Below are 20123 nucleotides of genomic sequence, written 5' to 3'. Positions count from 1 at the left end.
GATAATATAACCCCCATTTTCAAGAAGGGGAAAATAGATGACCCAGGGAATTACAGACCAGTCAGTCTCAGCTCTGTGCCTGCCAAATATTGGAGCAGATTCTCCTGGAGAGCATGCTAAGGCACATGAAAAACAAGGTGGTTGGTGACATCCAGCATGGCTCCACTAAGGGGAAATCCTGCCTGATGAACTTGGTGGCCTTCTGTGATGGGACAGGGCTAGAGCAGTTGACATCATCTACCTGGACTTGTGCAAAGCAATCCCAGGCACAGCTGCAGGTTGGTCAGAGAAGAGATTCAGAGCAGCCCTGCAGAGAAGGACTTGGGTGTGTTGTTTGACAAGAAACTTAACATGAGGCGGCATTGTGCGCTTGCATCCCAAAAAGCCAAACATATTCTGGACTGCATCAAAAGAAGTATGACCAGCAGGTTGAAGGAGGTGATCCTGCCCCCCTGCTCTGTTCTCGTGAGACCCCACTTGGAGTATTGTGTACAGTTCTGGTGTCCTCAATATAAAAAGGACATGGAACTGCTGGAACAAATCCAGGGGAGGGCCACGAGGATGATCAGGCTTCTGGATTACCTCCTGTATGAAGATAGGCTGAGAAAGTTGGGGCTGTTTAGCCTGGAGAAGAGAAGGCTGCATGGAGGTGTCATAGCAGCTTTCCAGCATCTGAAGGGGGCACCTGTAAGGATGCTGGGGATTGACTCTTCATTAGGGACTCTAGTGATAGGACAAGGGGTAATGGGTTAAAACTTAAACAGGGGAAGTTTAGATTGGATATAAGGAGGAAGTTCTTTACTGTAAGGGTGGTGAGGCACTGGAATGGGTTGCCCGGGGAAGTTGTGAATACTCCATCCCTGGTGTTGTTCAAGGCCAGGTTGGACAGAGCCTTGGGTGACATGGTTTAGTGTGAGGTGTCCCTGTCCATGTCAGGGGGGTTGGAACTAGACCATCTTAAGGTCTTTTAAAACCTTGTCTATTCTATGATTCTACGATTCTGAGAAGAAATATTAGTTTGTTTCTCTTCACACGTGGCTGAGCTACGGGATGCTATTAGTAGGCTGCAAGATGTTAGGGAAGCTGAGAGGGAGCAGGAATGGTTGCTCCAGACCCAAACTGTGCAGGGGCCTCTAGCTCATGGAGGAAAGAAGGAGGTCGCTAACCCGGGAAGCTGGAAAATAGTAACAAAAAAAAAAAAGCAACAAGAAAAGGAACAAAAGGACAATTAAAATCAAGGGGCTTCCTCCTAAATCTGTTGTCCCCACCCGGAACAGCTTTTGAAAGGAACAGAGGCACCCATGTGTCGGCCTGACCCTGTCTCTTGGGAGGTGTGTTGCCTACCTGCGGCAGGGATCAGGGATGTTGCAGAGAGGCTGCCTGCTCTAGTAAGTCCCAGTGACTGTTACCCACTTCTAGTGATCCATGTGGGTGCTAGGGATATAGATAAACATAAAGAAGGACTACATAGTACCGGGAGAGGTAGTTAGGGGCTCTGGAGCTCTGATAGACTTTTTGTCAATTCTCCAGGATACAGGGGAGGACCCTAAAAAAGCTAGGAGGATTGGCCAGGTTAATAAATGGTTAAAAGGGTGGTGTCATAGTCAGGGATTTGGGTGTCTTGAACACGGGAGCCAGATTTGTAGGCCAGGTCTACTGGGGGCTGGTGGAACTGCTAAGGGGAAGAGTGGTTTTGGTAGGAGGCTTGCCAGACTGGTCAAGGATGCTTTAAACTAGATGTGTTGGGGGAGGGGGGCTGTAGTGGTAGGACAAGGGGTAATGGGTTAAAACTTAAAGAGGGGAGGTTGAGATTGCATATAAGGAAGAAATTCTTTCCTGTTCGGGTGGTGAGGCCCTGGAATGGGTTGCCCAGGGAGGTTGTGAATGCTCCATCCCTGGCCGTGTTCATGCCTTGGTTGGCATGGTTTAGTGTGAGGTGTCCCTGTCCATGGCAGGGGTATTGGACCTAGATGATCTTAAGGTCCTTTCCAACCCTAACTATTCTATGATTCTATGATTCCATGTTCTGCCAGAATGTTAATTTGTTACTTGCTTAAGCCTTTGCTTGTTGCTTATATCCCAAAATGTGTGGGCTTCTGAGAAAACAGAGTGCTTCAGAGAACTCTTCCAAATTTTTTGATTCAGCAGCATACTGTTAAATGTTGATTTTTTTTAATTTTATTTTTTATTTTTATATATATTATGTGTATATATATGTAGGTTTAATCATGGCAGGTTGTTTTATTTAGGGTTATTTGCTGGGCATCTCCCCAAGCCAGGACTTCCTTTTTAGCTGGTGGTATTTTTAGGCTTTAAAGTCACATTTGTTAACAAGTCCCCCATGGATTTCTTTCTGTTTTAGCTGAAGAGCGAGTCATTTCGAAATCTGACAGTGATTTGTTGGAGGATTATACAAAGCAATAAAAAGTGCTTTACCTTTTCTTTACAGCATTTACAATGTTTTCCTTTTCCTGCTGACACAGGAACACGTGCTTGCTCTGTTTATTTGTGGGTTGCTCTTCTGATTATCTTCCGTAATGCTTGGAGAGATTGCTAGGTGTCTGTATGTAGTACTGAAATGGAATAATACTTAATCTTGCCATGTTAATCTTTTACTTCAGAAGGAGTTGGAAAGTTAGAACAATGAAGTCAGTGTTAGGACTTGCTACGCTTCCCAGGCATTCTTCAAGGTAATAAGAGTAACCCAAGGAATGGCCTACTGATTGACATTCGTTAGAGGATTCCCTAATTAGCTAACCTTTGATATCACCTTCCTTTGAACTTGCTTAAGAGTAATCTTTGCAGAAATCAAGATGCTGATGTATTAGTGCAAAGATTACTTTGTGCAGGTGAGTGCTGATTTACACAGGATCTGGAGGTCCTGCTGCAAATTAGGGGAGCGAGCAGCACTAGCTAGTCTTGCCGTAATGATTTCCAAATATGTGAAGTATGATAATGTTTGATTCCTGTGTTTCAGGTGATCGAAGTTTATGACTTGACTAAGGTGAAGTTAAAATACTGGTAAGTCATCTAAGACCTCCCATGATTTCTTCTTGATTAGTGACTGATTTCTCTCTTTTTATTAATCCTGACTTCATTTTTTTTCCCCAGTCATTCTTTAAAAAACAAACAAGACCAAAACAAACAAAATAACTGTCAAAAAGGACAGTGAACGCAGCGCTTGGTTAAATTACCAGTTTACTCTTCCCTTCAGTTTTGGAGACTTCCGATTTAAATATGGTATTGCCATTAGTAAATGTTTGTAGCATCCATTCAGTATTCTTAAGGTAGATTAATTTTGTTTCCTTTTTCAGTGGTGTCCATTTTAACTCTCAGGCAATTGCTCCAACCATAGAACAAATTGATCAGTCATTTGGAGCAACACATCCAGGAGGTAAGCCAAAGTACACCTATGCTCACCTAGATTGACAGCCTTCTTTCTAGGAAGTCTTTCCTGTGTGTCTGCCTAGAGAAATGTGTAGACACTTCTGTTGTCGAATGGTCTGAAATTGTGTTCCGGAATGGTTGTATTTTTATAGCTGAGATATTATGTAATATGTATTGTAAATTCAACTGTGACTGTTTCAGAGTACAATAGTGAGGCAGAGAGTCACTGGCACAGAATGGTGTGTTCAGATATCATTAACGATCTGTTTTGAAGTGCCAGTACCAGAAAATAGCGAGCTTTGTTCTTGATGCTGTTGTTTTCATACATTCTTATGCATGGTCAGCTCAAAGTGTCTTTAGGGATTAAGTATACCATGAACATACATTTGTGCTGATCTCTTGTGCAGTCAGCCAGGGCTTGGTCTCTGTCCTCTGAGAATGTGGTTATACCCGGCTAAAGCAGGATCAAGTCTGAGCCTGTGTATAACTGGTTTGCCTTTCCCTGTGCCTCCTTCCTGTTACTGGGATTACTGGGGAGGTGTGAAGCCAGCCTACATGCAGCATGATCAGAACCAAGACAAGTTTAATTAACCTGGCTGAACCCACTCTGCCTCTTTCACAGCTACTTGGCTGTTCACCAGTTCTGTAGCAGGAAAAAGATTATCTTTAAGCTCCTTGTTTATATATAAATATGGAAAGTGTATTTCAGGAGTTTATTAGGTGATGAAAATAAGCTACTGGTGAAACTTTAAAGAGGATATTATAATTAATTATAAATAAGCTGCTCAGGAACCCTCAAGAATTTGAGCCACAAACTGACATAACAAGAAAGAAGCCTAACTCCATATAGGTAAGATACCTTTTTTTAGAGCATCAATATCTATTTTTTATTTTTAGCTTAACCCAGTCCATTTGCAGTAGTCAGGCTGATCCCAAATAGGCTAGTGTTCTTTGTGATTGATGGTGGCTGCATATCCAGTCTTTGTCCCTGTTCTCTGCAGACAGTCTCTTGCATATTACAGAACAGGATTTATTAACTGTGGAGGGTCATGTGGCTGAAGTAATATCATTACATAAAAGCCTTCTGTAGTAGATTAATATGAGATATAGATAATGAAGCTTGGAGGATTTCTAGCCATAATATTCCAAGGACCAGACTTGGCATTTTTAAACTTCACTTCGGTAATGATGTTAACATTTCCTCTTAGGCAAAAACTCTGAGGTCTATAGTACGTACTAGTTCCATAATAGATCTAGCAACAGACTATGTAGAATTTAGGAAGGGTGAAAGTTGTTGCATATCCTTGACAGTTTCTAAGAGATGATGGCTTATTTGCAAATATTTAGTGGTTAAGCACTTGAAAAATTGTGATAAATGATAATGATAAAAATACCTACTCAGCTGTAAATATTGCTTATGATAGGAATAGCATGGTTTATTACTACATAAAATTGTATATAAACACTTAAAACATAGATTGGCACCACATGTCCTCATGTTCAATTTGCCAGATCTTGTGTGACTGTCTCATTCAACTAAGAAAACTTGTACACTTGCTTCATCTGATGTTATGAAAAACTATCATCTTTTCATCCAGTGGAATGTAGATATGAAAATGTTTTTATTAAAATGTTGCCTCTAATAACATTTCATTAGTGCATTTGCTTATTGTGTTTTCTGAAACAGAAAAGGCAGAAAACAGAATAGTTTTCAGTATGTGGGAGGGGTGATGATGGTGTTTTCATGTTCCATAGAAATTTGAGCTAGGGTGGGGAGAGAAAGGTGGTAAGAGAAACCTGCCTCTTAATGTGACTAAAGTACCAAATGCCAGTTTTCATGAATGAGTATGACATAACCACTTCTTTTCTTCTCCATACTAATACTCCTCCAAAACCCCAATCCAAGCTTATTTAAACTTGTCTTTTGTTGCTTATCTCTGTGTTTAAACCTCCACTAGAACTTCAAACAAAATGTTGTCTTTCACTTAAAACCAAAGTGATTGCAGCAGAACTTTCCTGCAACAGGATACGACAGTAGTTTCAAAATGTATTTCAAAAGGTTAGCAACAGTTTTGTGTTGAAACAGACCTTCAGTGAGCAGTTTTGGTTTTGCCAAATCAGTGTTTTTAAAGAAGTCATTAGGAAAATTGCAACCAGCTTCATTACTTTTTGGCTGATATTAGTTTGATCCATTGTAGTATCTTTGTAGTGGGGCTGATCGAAATATAACCGCTTTGGAGGTCAATAGCATCATCAAAGCCAAGATTTTATCCCACATTTCCATGATTCTCTCACCTGACCTCCTTCTGGGAAATATTTGCTCTTGCCAGTGGTTCTGCTGAAATTGCATCCTCTCATGAGTCCTTGTGGATATTTGCCAAAGTGCCATTCAGCATGGATATGAGGGCTGTAGGATTGAACTGAAGTCATAAAGTAGAGGAAAAAAACATCCTTCTCTCCTGCCACAGTGGCTTTGCAAGGATGGGGTGTGTGTGTGTGTGTGTACTGTCTTCTGTCTCTCTAACTCTAGGAGACTTTAGAGGTTTCCCAGGTTCCCCTGAGGTGCTGGAAAAGTCTTGCTGGTGTTGGTGGCTTTCCTGGAAGGCAAACTCTCTCCCTTTCTCTCACCCATAGTGCAGCACTCTTTTTGCTTCCATCAGCAATTTTTAATTATTCTGCAGGATATCTGTGTAATAAATAAATAAATTGAAAAAATAATTAAATAATAAAAAAAAAGTGTACCTTGTTCAGTCACATGGTTGTGACTTATGGTTTTGAAGGAGACACGAGAGAACTTCTTAAGGATAAAAACGTTCCTTGCCCTTTAAGCCTGAGCATCAACAACCATTGCAGGGAATGGGAACTGATGGGATTTGTATAATCAGATATCACACTAGGCATGACTAGGGGAAAAGCACTTCTCCAGCTGTCTGTGGGCATTGGAAAAGATGCGTAATTTATCACATGAGGTTTGTGTAATTTTCTATACAGGTTCCTTTGAGTGACAAGCAGGGAAAATACTCTTAACCAGCACATTCTGCAGAAAAGACAAATAATTACTTTGGAAAGCTTAATGCTTATTGTTCAACTAATTATTTTTCTGTCCTGGGTAGTCTGGCATTGTTCAGACATCTTGTGGCATGTGTCTCAATTTGAACATTTGAAAGGCACTTTGGGATGGGGAAAAATTTATATTAATATGCATTTTTCTCTCTATGCTATGTCATCTTAAATATAAAATTGTAAGGAAAAATGGGAATATTGAACCAGTTTACTTTGGTGAAGTGGAAGAAAACAGCTTCTCTTGTTGGAGTGTTTCTTTATTGTTCTTTTGCCTCTGCTGTTTTCAAACCGTTTTGCAAATGAACCAGCTTCTGAGTGTTCCCCCCAGCAGCTACTGGGCACAGGTTGATGTTTGGGAGCATCGATCCCCAAACTGTTCCCAAGCTCCCAGTCTCCTGGGATTGTTTTTAAGCTTTCCACAGTCTCACAAAACAGTATGTCTTGTTAGAGTAAGTACTGGCATGAGTTTTATTGCTGTGTATAGTTGATGTTGTGCAGTTTACTGCAGTAAATCAGGTCTCGTGAGGTGATAACAGCTGGAAGTTTGTGTGTTCTGATTTATTACTACTCTTTGTAAAAGCTGACTCATCAGCTGGTGTTTCTAGTGACAGTGTGTTTAATTACCACTGTAAATGGCCTAGGACTCGTGTAGGAAGCATGTCCTTAGTGTGCTATGTTACTTGGGATCATGGATAGCTGAACTGGGGCATGCAGGCAGGAGCTTCTGAGGAAGAGTGGGAGGGAGGTACATGTGAGCTCTCACTTGGAAACTTGCTTCCTAGGGGTGTTAAATATGGAATTTATCAGTGCTCTGGGAACACCAGTCTAAAGGACTTTCTGGAAATATTGTCCAAGTGTTTCACATGACAATGAACAGAATTGTTTTGCACTTCCAGTGGCTGTTTAAACTACTTTAGGGATATTAAGTTGTAATTGATTGTGTCATATTGTATAATTGTATAATTAGGGGTAGGCTTGTGCCTACAGGCTTGCCTAGGCAACTCTAATGAATGTAAGGTTTCTCCTTATTGCCATGTTTCTACTGCAAGAAATTAAAAGCAAAATTATTAATTGTTATGTGTAATTGTGTTCCTCCTGCATTTTGAGACATATACAATTTATTGAGGTGATGAAGGTGCTGTTGGATATGGAGAATTCTTAGTTTTTTTTGTAACTCTGTTCTTATTTTCTTTCCCTTTTTAGTGTATAATTCAGCTGAGCAGCTCTTTCACCTGAATTTCAGAGGACTGTCGTTTTCTTTTCAGTTAGACTCCTGGACTGAAGTTCCAAAGTATGAGGTCAGCAATCTTAGTTAATGGATAGTCTTTTTGCCCCTATAGTACGTGCAAAGTATCACCTACTGTGTGTCTCGCCTGCAAGCAAAAGAAGCCAGTAATTCGGAAGGAATTTAACTCCTCAGTTGTACTCTTATTCATGCTATGTAATCATTTTGAAGTTAAAAATTTTCTTCCTTTTAGCAGAAGGCATATGCTTAGATGTTTTGCTTGCATCATGAACTTGGACTAGCAGTTGTGTTGTTGAAAGGAACCTGCTAAAAATGAGAGTGTCTATGCAAATACATAAATATTAAGCAACCTACTGGAAGGCTGTTCTTTATCAGATGTTTTTAAATCTCATCAAAGTGATTGTGCAACTATAATAGGGTGTAGTTCATAAAATACATTTTCATCTTAAGTGTCCTTCAGCATGAGTGCTTTTAGAAAGCCAGATGAACGAGCTTTATTTGTAATGCCTGTTTGCATATTCACCAAGTGTTCAAATGAGTTCCTGAATAATTGAACATATTGCTTCATTCTCTGAAATCTTTGGAAATCACTGTCTAATAGAAACAAGAACAGGTCTTCTGTGATTTCCATCTATGCTAACAAAATGCATGTATATCTTTTGCGTGAGGATGGAAATGCTCTCAGTTGTATTATCTATGCTCATCAGTTAAAAAGAACATGTGCTGTATTGTATTAAAATAATAAGGTTCCTATAAAGAGCCAAAACAAAGTGGGAGGAATCAACCAACATGATGACACATTTCATGTTACAGCCTGGTACTTCAGTAGTTGCATTTTAACATGTGAGAGAGCAAGGGGGTAGGTAACCAGGGGAAGTTACTATTTAGCAGTAGCGAAGGTCAGTTGGCTTTCAGGAATATTGGAAGGTAAATAGAAACCTAATAAGCCAAGCTTAGAATTTCTTAACAAAGAGCAGTTGCCTTTCATGCAAGAGTTCCCAGGGCATTTATGAATTAAATGGCTGAGCTGCTAAGAAAGTCAATCACTATACCAAAGATTTGAAAAGATCATAGAATATCTCAAGTTGGAAGGGACTTGTGAGGATCATGGAGTCTAACTCTCTGCTTCTTGCAGGACTACTTGAAAACTAAAAGGTGTTAGAATAAAACTGCTAGAATCAATTCTAGCCGTTACATCTGAATGTCTTGTTTTGGTGTGTGGTTCCAATCTCTAACATACTGTGATACTGTGATACTGTGAAAATAATTAAGGATAGTTACAGAATGCTTGGTGTGAATTTGCTTTGAGAGGAAGATAGTATGGTTCTTGGGGATGATACAGTTCTTCATAGCTGCCAGAACAGCAGATAAAATAATATTGCATTTTCAAGTCTTTCATCCACTTGATGAAATGAGGTTAGTAAAATGTTGCTTGCACAGAGTGAAAGGCAAGATTCTCCCCAGGATTATAAATAGGTAGAAATAGGATAGTTTAGAAAAGAGTAGTATCGAACAGTTCACTGGGAAAATGACTATTTGTGGAGCCTTTCAGGTAGGAACATTAGGAATGTCAAAGATGTCAAAATCTTGTAAGTTCAGAGAGGATCATACAGCAGTTCTAAGCTCACTAGCAAAGCAGTGTAACCTCTGCTTATGGAAATGAAAAAGCTCTGAAGAAAACTTAGGGTTTTTTATATAGCTGGTAACAAACTGAAGGTGAAGAGAACATGAAAATCTACTTACGCTGTTTCAGTTAAGAAATGAGGTATATATGGCCCAGACGCTCCCATGGCTCTAGAGATTTCTTTGTTGCTAGAGCATAAGTGTGTTAAAAATAATGCTGCATCTGACCACTTTAGAAAGTTGTGTTTGAGGTTTTTATGTTTTGGGGTATTTTGAAGATTGTACTTGGGGCATCTCTAGGTTTGTGAAATAGTTGAGATTCCCTTCTAAACACCTAAACCAGAGAAAGTCATTGCTCTGGGTTAATTTTTGTTTTTTTCTAAGAATAACTTTTTGTGTTTACTTTATGTGATGTCCTGCTAAAGTAGACCAGGATAATAGTTTTCATATTGCGCATCTTGGTTTTGTTGACTGTGTGTAACAAAGTTTTTCTGTCCCATGCCAGCAAATATGCTGATGGTCTTGAAGAAGGTCCTGTAATCTTCAGAGTTGAAGGAAATAGCCTCTTAATGTACTAGAAGAATAAAACTGACTGACTTAGCTCACATTTGATCTGATGAGAACACTCAAAATCCCCATCAAAACAGTGCATGTAAGAATGTGGTGATAAGGAGAGCAGAAAATCTATTTAATGAATGAGCTTCCGTTCATCAGATAAAGGCATTTTACAAATCAGCAAAAATGTTAAAAGGCTGAAATTAATGCAGTGGGAGACAAAAAAAAGTTCTACCTTTAAGACAGCAAATTTATTAGAAGTTAAATGCAGCATATAGATACAAATATTTTTATATTGCTAGTTGCCAGTGGTCTAACCAAAGCAAACTTGAATTCTCAGTACACACCATGGCTAATTGTCAGAATACTGCCACCTTTTGGTGGATAAACATAGCATTTAGAATCATAGAATCATAGAATAGTTAGTGTTGGAAAGGACCTTAAGATCATCAAGTTCCAACCCCCTGCCATGGGAAGGGACACCTCGCTCTAAACCATATCACCAAAGGGCTCGTCCAACCTGGCCTTGAACACTGCCAGGGATGGAGCATTCACAACCTCCCTGGGCAACCTATTCCAGTGCCTCACCACCCTAACAGGAAAGAATTTCCTCCTTATATCCAATCTAAACTTCCCCTGTTTAAGTTTTAACCCATTACCCCTTGTCCTATCACTACAGTCCCTAATGAAGAGTCCCTCCCCAGCATCCCTATATGCCCCCTTCAGATACTGGAAGGCTGCTATGAGGTCTCCACGCAGACTTCTCTTCTCCAGGCGGAACAGCCCCAACTTTCTCAGCATATCTTCATATGGGAGGTGCTCCAGTCCCCTGATCATTCTCATGGCCCTCCTCTGGACTTGTTCCAACAGTTCCATGGCCTTTTTATTTTGAGGACACCATAACTGCACACAATACTCCAAGTGAGGTCTCCTGAGAGCAGAGTAAAGGGGCAGGATCACCTCCTTTGACCTGCTGGTCACACTCCTTTTGATGCAGCCCAGGATACGGTGCAAGCGCACACTGCCGGCTCATGTTCATTTTCTCCTTGAGCAGCACCCCCAAGTCCTTCTCTGCAGGGCTACTCTGGGTCTCTTCTCTGCCCAGCCTGTAGCTGTGCTTTGGATTGCTCCGACCCAGGTGTAGGACCTTGCACTTGTCATGGTTAAACATCATAAGGTTGGCATCAGCCCACCTCACAAGCGTGTCAAGGTCTCTCTGGATGGCATTGCTTCCCTCCAGCGTATCAACCAAACCACACAGCTTGGTGTCATCGGCAAACTTGCTGAGGGCGCACTCAATCCCACTGTCCATGTCAGTGACGAAGATGTTAAACAAGACCAGTCCCAACACCGATCCCTGAGGGACACCACTCATTACAGGTCTTCAGCTGGACATTGAGCCATTGACCACAACTCTTTGTGTGCGGCCATCCATCCAGTTCTTTATCCACCGAGTGGTCCATTCATCAAATTGTTGTCTCTCCAATTTAGAGACAAGTATGTCGTGTGGGACAGTGTCGAATGCTTTGCACAAATCCAGGTAGATGACATCAGCTGCTCTACCGCTGTCCATCAGTTCTGTAGCCCCATTGTAGAAGGCCACCAAATTGGTCGGGCAGAATTTCCCCTTAGTGAAGCCATGCTGGCTGTCACCAAGTACCTTGTTGATTTTCATGTGCCTTAGTATGCCTTCCAGGAGAATCTGCTTGAATATTTTGCCAGGCACAGAGGTAAGACTGACTGGTCTGTAATTCCCCAGGTCATCCATTTTCCCCTTCTTGAAAATGGGGGTTATATTTCCCTTTTTCCAGTCGTCGGGAACTTCACCTGACTGCCATGATTTTTCATATATGATGGCCAGCGGCTTAGCAACTTCATTCGCCAGCTCCTTCAGGACTTGCGGATGGATTTCATCAGGACCCATGGACTTGTGCACGTTCAGATTTTTAAGATGGTCTCGAACCAATTCCTCTCCTACAGTGGGCCCAAGGTCTTCATTCTCACAGTCCCTGCGTCTGCCTTCCAAGATTTGGGTGGTGTGGTCAGAGCCTTTGCCAGTGAAGACCGAGGTAAAGAAGTTATTCAGAACCTCAGCCTTCTCCAAATCCTGTTTAGCTAGTTCACCTGAGAGCTTCCTGAGGGGGCCTACATTCTCCCTAGTCTGTTTTTTATTTGCTATGTACCTGTAGAATCCCTTCCTTTTATCCTTAATATCCCTAGCCAAGTTTAATTCTAACTGGGCCTTAGCTTTCCTAACCTTGTCCCTAACTTCCCGGACAACATCCCTGTACTCTTCCCAGGCCGCCTGTCCTTGCTTACACTTTCTGTAAGACTCTTTTTTCATTTGAATTTTCCTCAGGAGCTCCTTATCCATCCAAGGAGGTCTCCTGCCCCTCCTGCTGCACTTCCTTCTAGTTGGGATGCAGCACTCCTGAGCTTGTAGCAGGTGATTCTTGAAGACCAATCAAGAGTCTTGGGCCCCCCTGCCCTCTAGGGCTATATCCCATGGAACCTTACTAAGCAGGTTCCTGAAGAGTCCAAAGTCTGCTCTCTTGAAGTCTAGGGCAGTGAGTTTGCTTCATGCTCTTCCCACTGTCCTGAGGATCTCAAATTCGACCATCTTGTGATTGCTGCATCCAAGGCTGCCCTGGAGCGCCACATTTCCAATGAGCCCTTTCCTGTTGGTGAGCACAAGGTCAAGCATGGCACCTCTAACTTCAGAATCCAGGGGTGGTGCAATGTGAAGAAACACCATCGAGGACGGGGGTTTATTGCTGTTTTTCTCCCCTTCTTCTTTGGCTTCAGACTTAGCTGAATTGCTAAGCATATGCTGTATTTCTAATGTAATTTATAAATTTGGACTTAAGTGTCTACTATACCATGTAACAAGAATGATTTTGTATATCTACAGCCTAACTTTGCCCGTCGTCTGGCCTCTCTGCAAATTCCACATGGTGCAACTGTGAAACGCATGTACATCTACAGTGGAAACAGTCTTCAGGATACCAAGTAGGTACAGCTGGTCATGCCATTTTGATCAGTTAGAATATGCTTTTTCTTCCTCGTTTATTTAGGGTTTTGTGAATATTAAATACAATCATATACCCTTTTTAGTTCAGCTTAAGTCTTTTATGAATTTCGCAGTGTGCAGAGCACCTTTAGATACCAATCTCTTTCAAACTTCTATAGGCATTGTCTTCAAACCTTAGATTCGGTTTGAATCGGTTTGATTTATGTTGCTATAAAGTCAGCTTGGCTCAGCTGTCATAGGCTAATCCAATTGACCTGAGAATGAATTTATTAAGTAAAGGAGGAAACTAGTGAGTCTTGTAAAAGGTGTGGTTAGGCCATTACTCTAGGTTTTGTTTGCATGCTAATGGCCTCTCCCTAGACAAATCAAACTTGGTGTAGGCAGTCAGTAATTTTGTAGTGTATTTGCATTATTTATGTCATGGAAGGATCCTACCAGGGGTCTTACACATGTTATTATTTTTTTATAGCAAGAGAGTTTATTTTCAGTCTTAAGCCATATGCCTAATCTACCACAGATTAAATATATTTTCAGTTGCCTGACTGAATTTACTGTTCTGAGGAAACTAATCTTCATGCCTTATTACTAATGGAATAGTTATATTTTAATATGGCTAATGTACAATAAATTATGGCTTAAAAGAAGACAGAATACAATGCCGTAGAAACCATGTAATGTTTTGTTCTTTCTAAAAACATTGTTCCTGGGGTTTCCTACTCAAGCAAAAATTGAAAGGACTTCTGTAAATTCTTTCTTTCAGCTTATAAATACCCAAACTGATAAGGTGGTATTTTTTTCAGGCACAGTTGTGTTTTAATGCCAGGAATAGATTAACACATGCTTGGATTACTGCTCAGAAGGGAGGGAATCTTGTTTGTGCAGGTGTTGTCTCCTAAGTAGAAATAAGTGTATTTCAGGAAAATGTTGTCTCTGCCTATCTGTGGCATGTTGGGTTCAGTGAAAGCACTAATTGTCACATGGGACTCTGGGGTGTGTGTGTATGAGAGCTCAAAGCCTTACTTTTAGCTGATGTCATTCACACACAGGAGAAATTCACATAAGAATCATAGAATTGCGGAATGGTTTGGGTTGGAAAGGACCTTAAGAGCATCTAGTTCCAACCCCCCTGTCATGGGAAGGGACACCTTCCACTAGACCATGTTGCCCAAGGCTCTGTCCAACCTGGCCTTGAACGCTGACAGGGATAGAGCATTTACTACTTCCTGTGAAACTTGCAGAGCATAAGCAAACTAATATACAAAAAAGCATTCCTTCCATTGGAAATATCTCGGGGCTGATATTAATTCCTTGAATATTATTGTAATCAAATTAAAACATAATTTTCCCAGTAAAACAGCACAATTGTTTGTAGTGTACCTGCACAAGCTGGTTTCATGTTTTGGGCTATGGAGTACCTCCCCAAGAGCATAACAGAGAAGGCTCTTCTGCTGCACTTGGGTGATATGCCTAGTTCAAGGAGTAGGTATCCTTAAAAACTGTACAAATTCCATTTTCTCTGAGAGAATTCTGAGATGACATGCCCTCATAGGGAGATATCCAAAGGCCTGGATACAGTTTCTGTAATTCCTGGAGTCTTTGAAACCTGCTGTTTGTTTCATCTACAGTAAAGGTCCTGCATGTGAGCGCTGTCTTGTTTCTCTTCTTTTTTCCCCTAGACTTTCTGACCCTTGTGTTTGATATATCTTTTAATCTTCAGCCTGAGTTAAATGCAGCTTTGTCAAAATTAACATGCTTTGTTCCAGTGAACTGGTACCAGCTTGTTAATGGGAAATTTGAAGATTAAGCAAATCCTATGCATGTTCATTATGATTGCTTTCAGGGCTCCCTTGATGCCTCTCAGCTGTTTCCTTGGTAATGTGTATGCTGAGAACATTGATGTTCTGAGAGATGGAACTGGACCCTCAGGTTTACGGCTTCACCTACTCACTGCAGGTATTGGTGACACTTGGAACATGGAACTGGTTGCTTCCCTCAGGAAAACAGGGATAAACTTGTATAAAGTATTTGTGATGATTTTACAGGTGACTTCAAAGTGTTCTACATACCTTACTTTGATCTATTGAAACAAAACCCAGTAAAACCCCTGTGAAGGTGAATCTGCTTGCTGCTGTGTTTCCCTGGCCCTGGAGAAATCACAGAGGACTGTAGCCCTGTCCTCAGTAGTTCCAAGTCCTTAGAGTCTGTTTGCAGAAATGGAATTTGTCTCCAGGTGTATGTGTAGAATAAAACAGATGCAAGTACATCACTGAAAAAAAAAAGTGAGAAATCAAGAAACCTCCATCCCTGGCGGTGTTCAAGGCCGGGTTGGACAGAGCCTTGGGTGACATGGTTTATAGTGTGGTGTCATTGTTTATATGGGTGAGGAATTTCACTTTATGGGCTTTACTTTTTTTTAGCTGGATATAGATCTCTAGCTGCTGAATTAGAGTATTTTTAGGGATAGAAATAATTCCTGTCACTTACTGCTAATAACCAGCTGATCAAATTGAGATGGGCTAAGAAAACGAGTGATTTTCATGTAAATGGCAAGGAAGGGAATGTAGCACTGCTGTAGCTGGAGCTTAAGATGGGGATCTGTCCAACAGTCAGCACATACATCATTTTGATAAGAAATGTTTAACCTGTTGAAAAATAAATGGTTAAATGTAGCTTGTCATTGTTTTCTAAAGAATGCAGCTTCTGATAAATAGAGGAATGCTAAGCTTTTGGTATTGATTTGCTGCTGTATTCTCTGATCAGGAAGGATGAATTTTGAATTGTTTTCCATTCCTCAGGCTGTGGCCCGGGTGTTTTAGTTGATGCCAAGATGCGGGTATTTGAGCGTTGTGTGTACTTCGGTGATTCATGCCAGGATGTGCTGAGCACCTTGGGGTCTCCCCACAAAGTCTTCTACAAGTCTGAAGATAAGGTGAGGGAAGTCGTTCAGGTGCAGGACTCTCTTCAGCCCTGTCTCAGTTTAATCACAGGACCTGTGTTTTGCAAGGCTGGTGAAGTTAAACTGCCATGCAGCACAAATAACGAGTGCTTCACTTGATGTATAATAGACCAGGATGTACAGTTGTATAACTTGTTGATTAAAAAGCTTTTTTAAGCTAATTTGATGCAAATCAGTTTAAATTAAAAAATAAACCCTTACCAAAAAAAACCCAACCAAACAAAAAACCCCACAAACAAGAAAACAAAAAACAACACTCAAACCACACATCATTTTAACTGGTTTAAAAATTGGAGTGCTTTTGAATTGAAATGAGCCTTAGCAAGTATGTACTGCTTAATTTTTAAATTTTATGTAAAAGCTTCAGCATATACATTGATCCTTTCCTAATGATTCTACAGAACAGTATGAGCAACCCTTTTACTTCAGATATATAAAGAGAAAAGCCAATGTGTCATTGTGCTACTGCAAGCAGCTGATGACTTGTCATGAAGCACAATATCTTACATATTAGAACAAGGGCTTTAAGTGATATGGCATTTTGTTTGACTGTAAGGATGTTGTTAATGGCATTCATCTTTGTGAGAGCTATTAAATATATCTGAGAGGTATTAAATACATCTGAAAAATGTGTTTCTTGCAGATGAAAATCCATTCACCCTCGCCCCATAAGCAGGTCCCATCAAAGTGCAATGACTACTTCTTCAATTATTGCACACTTGGAGTGGTGAGTGGGAAGCTTCCCTAAGCACGTTCATATAAAGTTTTGGTTTAGTTACACAGGAATCCTTTCAGAAGGCTAAAGGCTGTGGGAAATGAGAGTCTGCAGAGCTCTTGATTGCTGCCTTAGGAATCTCTGGGTATGAAAACCGACACTGACTTTTCTCTAGCACTTGGAAATTCAAATAGTAATGTGGGTGGAGAGCTCTTTGCCTTTTGCATTCTCTTATCTTTCTTCCCTCTGCCATGTCTGATGCACAGGTATACTAGTTGTTTCTGAAACCCATGCCTCTGTCCCACGGGACTGAGATGGGTCTTCCATAACACCAATTGTGAAAGTTTGCTGAGCTGTGGATGAAGTTCAACCTTCATGTCCCTCCTTATGTTTTGCTTTAGTCTACATTACTGTGAAGAACATGCAGAAAAACAAGACCTCCCTAGGATATTTGCCAACATTAGCAAATGAAACTGCAGTTGTGATTGAGTGCTGTGGAGATGTGTGTTTGTTTGAATTTACAAATAGTCTTGTTTTCAAATACCTACTTTTCATCGTTCATTCAGTTCCAATGAGATAGATACATACCACTGTATACAGGTACTATTGTAACTACTCTCAGGTGAGTTTGAGAAAAGCCACCTTCCTCTATCCAAATTGTTTCATGTCTTTGTTTATTCTTCGACGACAGGATATTCTCTTTGATGCAAACACTCACAAAGTGAAGAAATTTGTCCTGCATACTAATTATCCTGGTCATTACAACTTTAACATGTGAGTGTGAAGAATTGATCTCTTAAAGAGTATTTTAAAAACACTCGTAAAAGAAATGTTATGTTCCCTTTATAGAATTACAGTATTTTTCCCAAGTGTCTTTAGTGTATCTGGTAACTCATGGAGGTTCCAGTCCTCATTAGCACTTTTAATTTTACTTTTACTTTTAAATGCCCTTATATTGTCAAGTGTGTCTTAAAGCAGTGAATGAGGTAAGGTAGTTCTTGGTCCAGCTATAATGTGCAAACTCTCTTGCTAAAGGCAAACTTTGAATTAGCAAGAGTGTCCATTTACTGGTACGTAAGCTGCTGTTTTTTCCTGACATTATTTCAGCTAGTCATTAAAAAAAAAATTAAAGTTCTCTCATGCTTCTGAACACATTTTTAATACTTTGTAAATGTAAACTTCAGAGGAGGAATATGAGTTAAAGAATAAGTGATTGTCTGTCTGATTTAAGCAGTTAGTGACAGAGAAATATATAGTATTGTTTCTAAGCTGAGTATTTCTCTATCCACTCTGTCTAAAAGCAGAGTTATTTGTGCTGAAGGACCTTTTGTGTCATCTAGAAAATTGTTAGGACATTCCCAGGCTGCTGCCTTTTTTGATGTAGAAAATAGAAATGAGAACTTTTTTTAATCTGTTAGCATTGAGATTCTCACTTTCATTTTATTCTTCATGTGACTTTTGTGCATTAAACTGATTAAGAGCCCTAAGTTTGTGCTATGCAGTTTATGTTGGCTTTTCTGTTTTCTAATAGCTTTATGATTTGCACTTTCTAGTTACCATCGCTGTGAATTCAAGATTCCACTAGTCATTAAGGGAGGTAAGTAGTTCATCTGTTTTCCTGCTTCAGGGGGCACATGCCACAACATGCTCAAAGGGGAGGTGTGATCATTTTTCATTTCTAATGCATCCTTAATTATCAGAGGATGCTAACAGTGGAAGTCATTGAGACAGGAGAAATTTTGGGGTTAGGTTTATATTTAAGTGAAAAAGCTACTTCAGGGGACAGGTTAGCAGTTCTCTGATTTTATTTACAATACCTTGTTTGTTTACTTGGATCATCCAAATATTTGGCTGTAATGTCACTAACGTTCTGTAATGCTGCCACTCTGCTAAAATCAGTTACCTTGTACCTGGAGGCTCAAAAACTGTAAGGCAGTGTTAGTTTGAGCTGGTCCAGTCCACAGGTGAACTTCCTAATGCTGAGCTTGCTCTTGAAAGGCTTATTCATGATAATGAATATTGTTCTTCTGACAGACATGGTATGCCACAAAGTGACCACACACTAGCTGTATAATATGCAGAGTTTATGAAATAAGCACACTAAAGCCAATAAGCACTCTAAAGCAAGCACACTAATGTGAATTAGGTAAATATCTCTCTATATATAATGAATAAGCACAATAAAGCAAATCAGAGGTATAAGTAAAGTACTGGAGACAGTTAGAAATGCATGAAATCATTACCATATAGAAAGAACAGAGATTAAGAAGAAATACATTACCAATTACCACTGAATCATAATCCAGGCCTACATTTCCAGCTGGGAAGCTCCATTGCAGCCAATGCCAGGAGTCTCAGGTAGTTGAGAAAATTCCTACACGGTGTGTCCACCCATAGGTGAAGCTTCTTTCATGTCTCAAGAGGGTCCCCTTTTTTATACCCTTAGGAAAATAGCCAGCTTTATGTTAGATCTCTGATTGTTTACTTGTGGGACTGTGCAGTTTCTCATGACCTCACCGTTGTCCACTCTGAGAGCGCTGGCCAGGAGCCCCAGTGCAGCCAAGTATGAAGGTCATAGAATAGCTGCACACCTATGCTTTCCTGCCTCTTTCTGACAAAGATTCATAGTGAACATAAACATACATACTCTGCTGAATACACTGTGGAAAACAACATCCTCTGTTATGATTCTCAGTCATGAGAGGGAATCAACTCTCAGCTAGGTTCCCATCCATTACAAATATAAACTGGTTTAGCTGGGAATGAGAACAAACATCCAGAATATGTTGGCTGTGTGTGCTATAGACAATATATGTCTATTGTGTTCACTTTAAAATCTTTACTTGAAAAAGCATATATATAATCAGTAGTGCTGATTCCACAAGATACTAAGATATGCCCAGCTGTCTGTATGTAAGTGATCTCAACAAAGCATGAGGAACCTTGTTTGAAGATTGTAGTGATCACAGTAGACTTCTTTCAATGTAGAATTAATTGGTGTACTGGAAAAGTGAGTATTTTGATTATCCAGGGAATACTGGCCGCTGGGTAGGTTTTGGCCAGGAATACTCTCCTCATTCTGATTGGTTTTCACTGAAAGCACTTCCCTCTGTAAAGTGCAATTCTCCTGTGGCTGTCAACAGCAGTTTGAGCATGCAGAGGAAAGAAACCTGGAAAAACAATGTCTCTATATACAAGCTTCTATGAAAGTTGATTTCTACTTCACCCAAGAGAATAAACATGAAAGTTTTCACTTTTTACATTGTTTTCCCTTAGGTCATTGTGCAGTACTTCAAAGGCATAAATTTATGCCTTTTTTAAATTATTTTTATTTTTATTCACCTTAAATAGTACCATGAATCTCTTCTGAATGTGTCTGGGTTTTTTCTGTTTTTTTTTTTTTTTTTTTACCCTCACCTTTTTAGTCTCTACTTTATGTTCAGGACATGTAACAGGTTGTAAACAAATGTTAAAAAATTTATGAAGAACCCGTCTTCTTCCCTCTGGTGGCAGTGGCTGATGAAGCTTTATTAACTCCCTTCATAGA

General features: G+C 40.2%; 1 protein-coding gene across 3 annotated transcripts in view; it reads left to right on the top strand.

Moving 5' to 3' along the window:
• The window catches only part of LOC133211068 (phagosome assembly factor 1-like), a 53909-nt gene that overhangs the window by 25988 nt on the left and 7798 nt on the right, over positions 1–20123 (top strand). For all 3 annotated transcript variants that reach the window (XM_061351138.1, XM_061351139.1, XM_061351137.1), the window contains exons 5-13: positions 2978–3021; positions 3315–3394; positions 7654–7748; positions 12786–12883; positions 14746–14858; positions 15701–15834; positions 16505–16588; positions 17268–17350; positions 18130–18173. In XM_061351138.1, the coding sequence (XP_061207122.1) occupies positions 2978–3021; positions 3315–3394; positions 7654–7748; positions 12786–12883; positions 14746–14858; positions 15701–15834; positions 16505–16588; positions 17268–17350; positions 18130–18173 (775 nt within the window). The remainder of the gene's footprint in view (positions 1–2977; positions 3022–3314; positions 3395–7653; positions 7749–12785; positions 12884–14745; positions 14859–15700; positions 15835–16504; positions 16589–17267; positions 17351–18129; positions 18174–20123) is intronic.

Source organism: Neopsephotus bourkii, unplaced genomic scaffold, assembly GCF_033783945.1.
Source record: "Neopsephotus bourkii isolate Nb327-2 ecotype Australia unplaced genomic scaffold, CSIRO-AGI_Nbou_v1 NB_558, whole genome shotgun sequence".
Lineage (NCBI taxonomy): Eukaryota > Metazoa > Chordata > Aves > Psittaciformes > Psittacidae > Neopsephotus > Neopsephotus bourkii.
The sequence above is the reverse complement of the archived record's forward strand: the minus strand, read 5'-3'. Positions and strand labels throughout refer to the sequence as shown.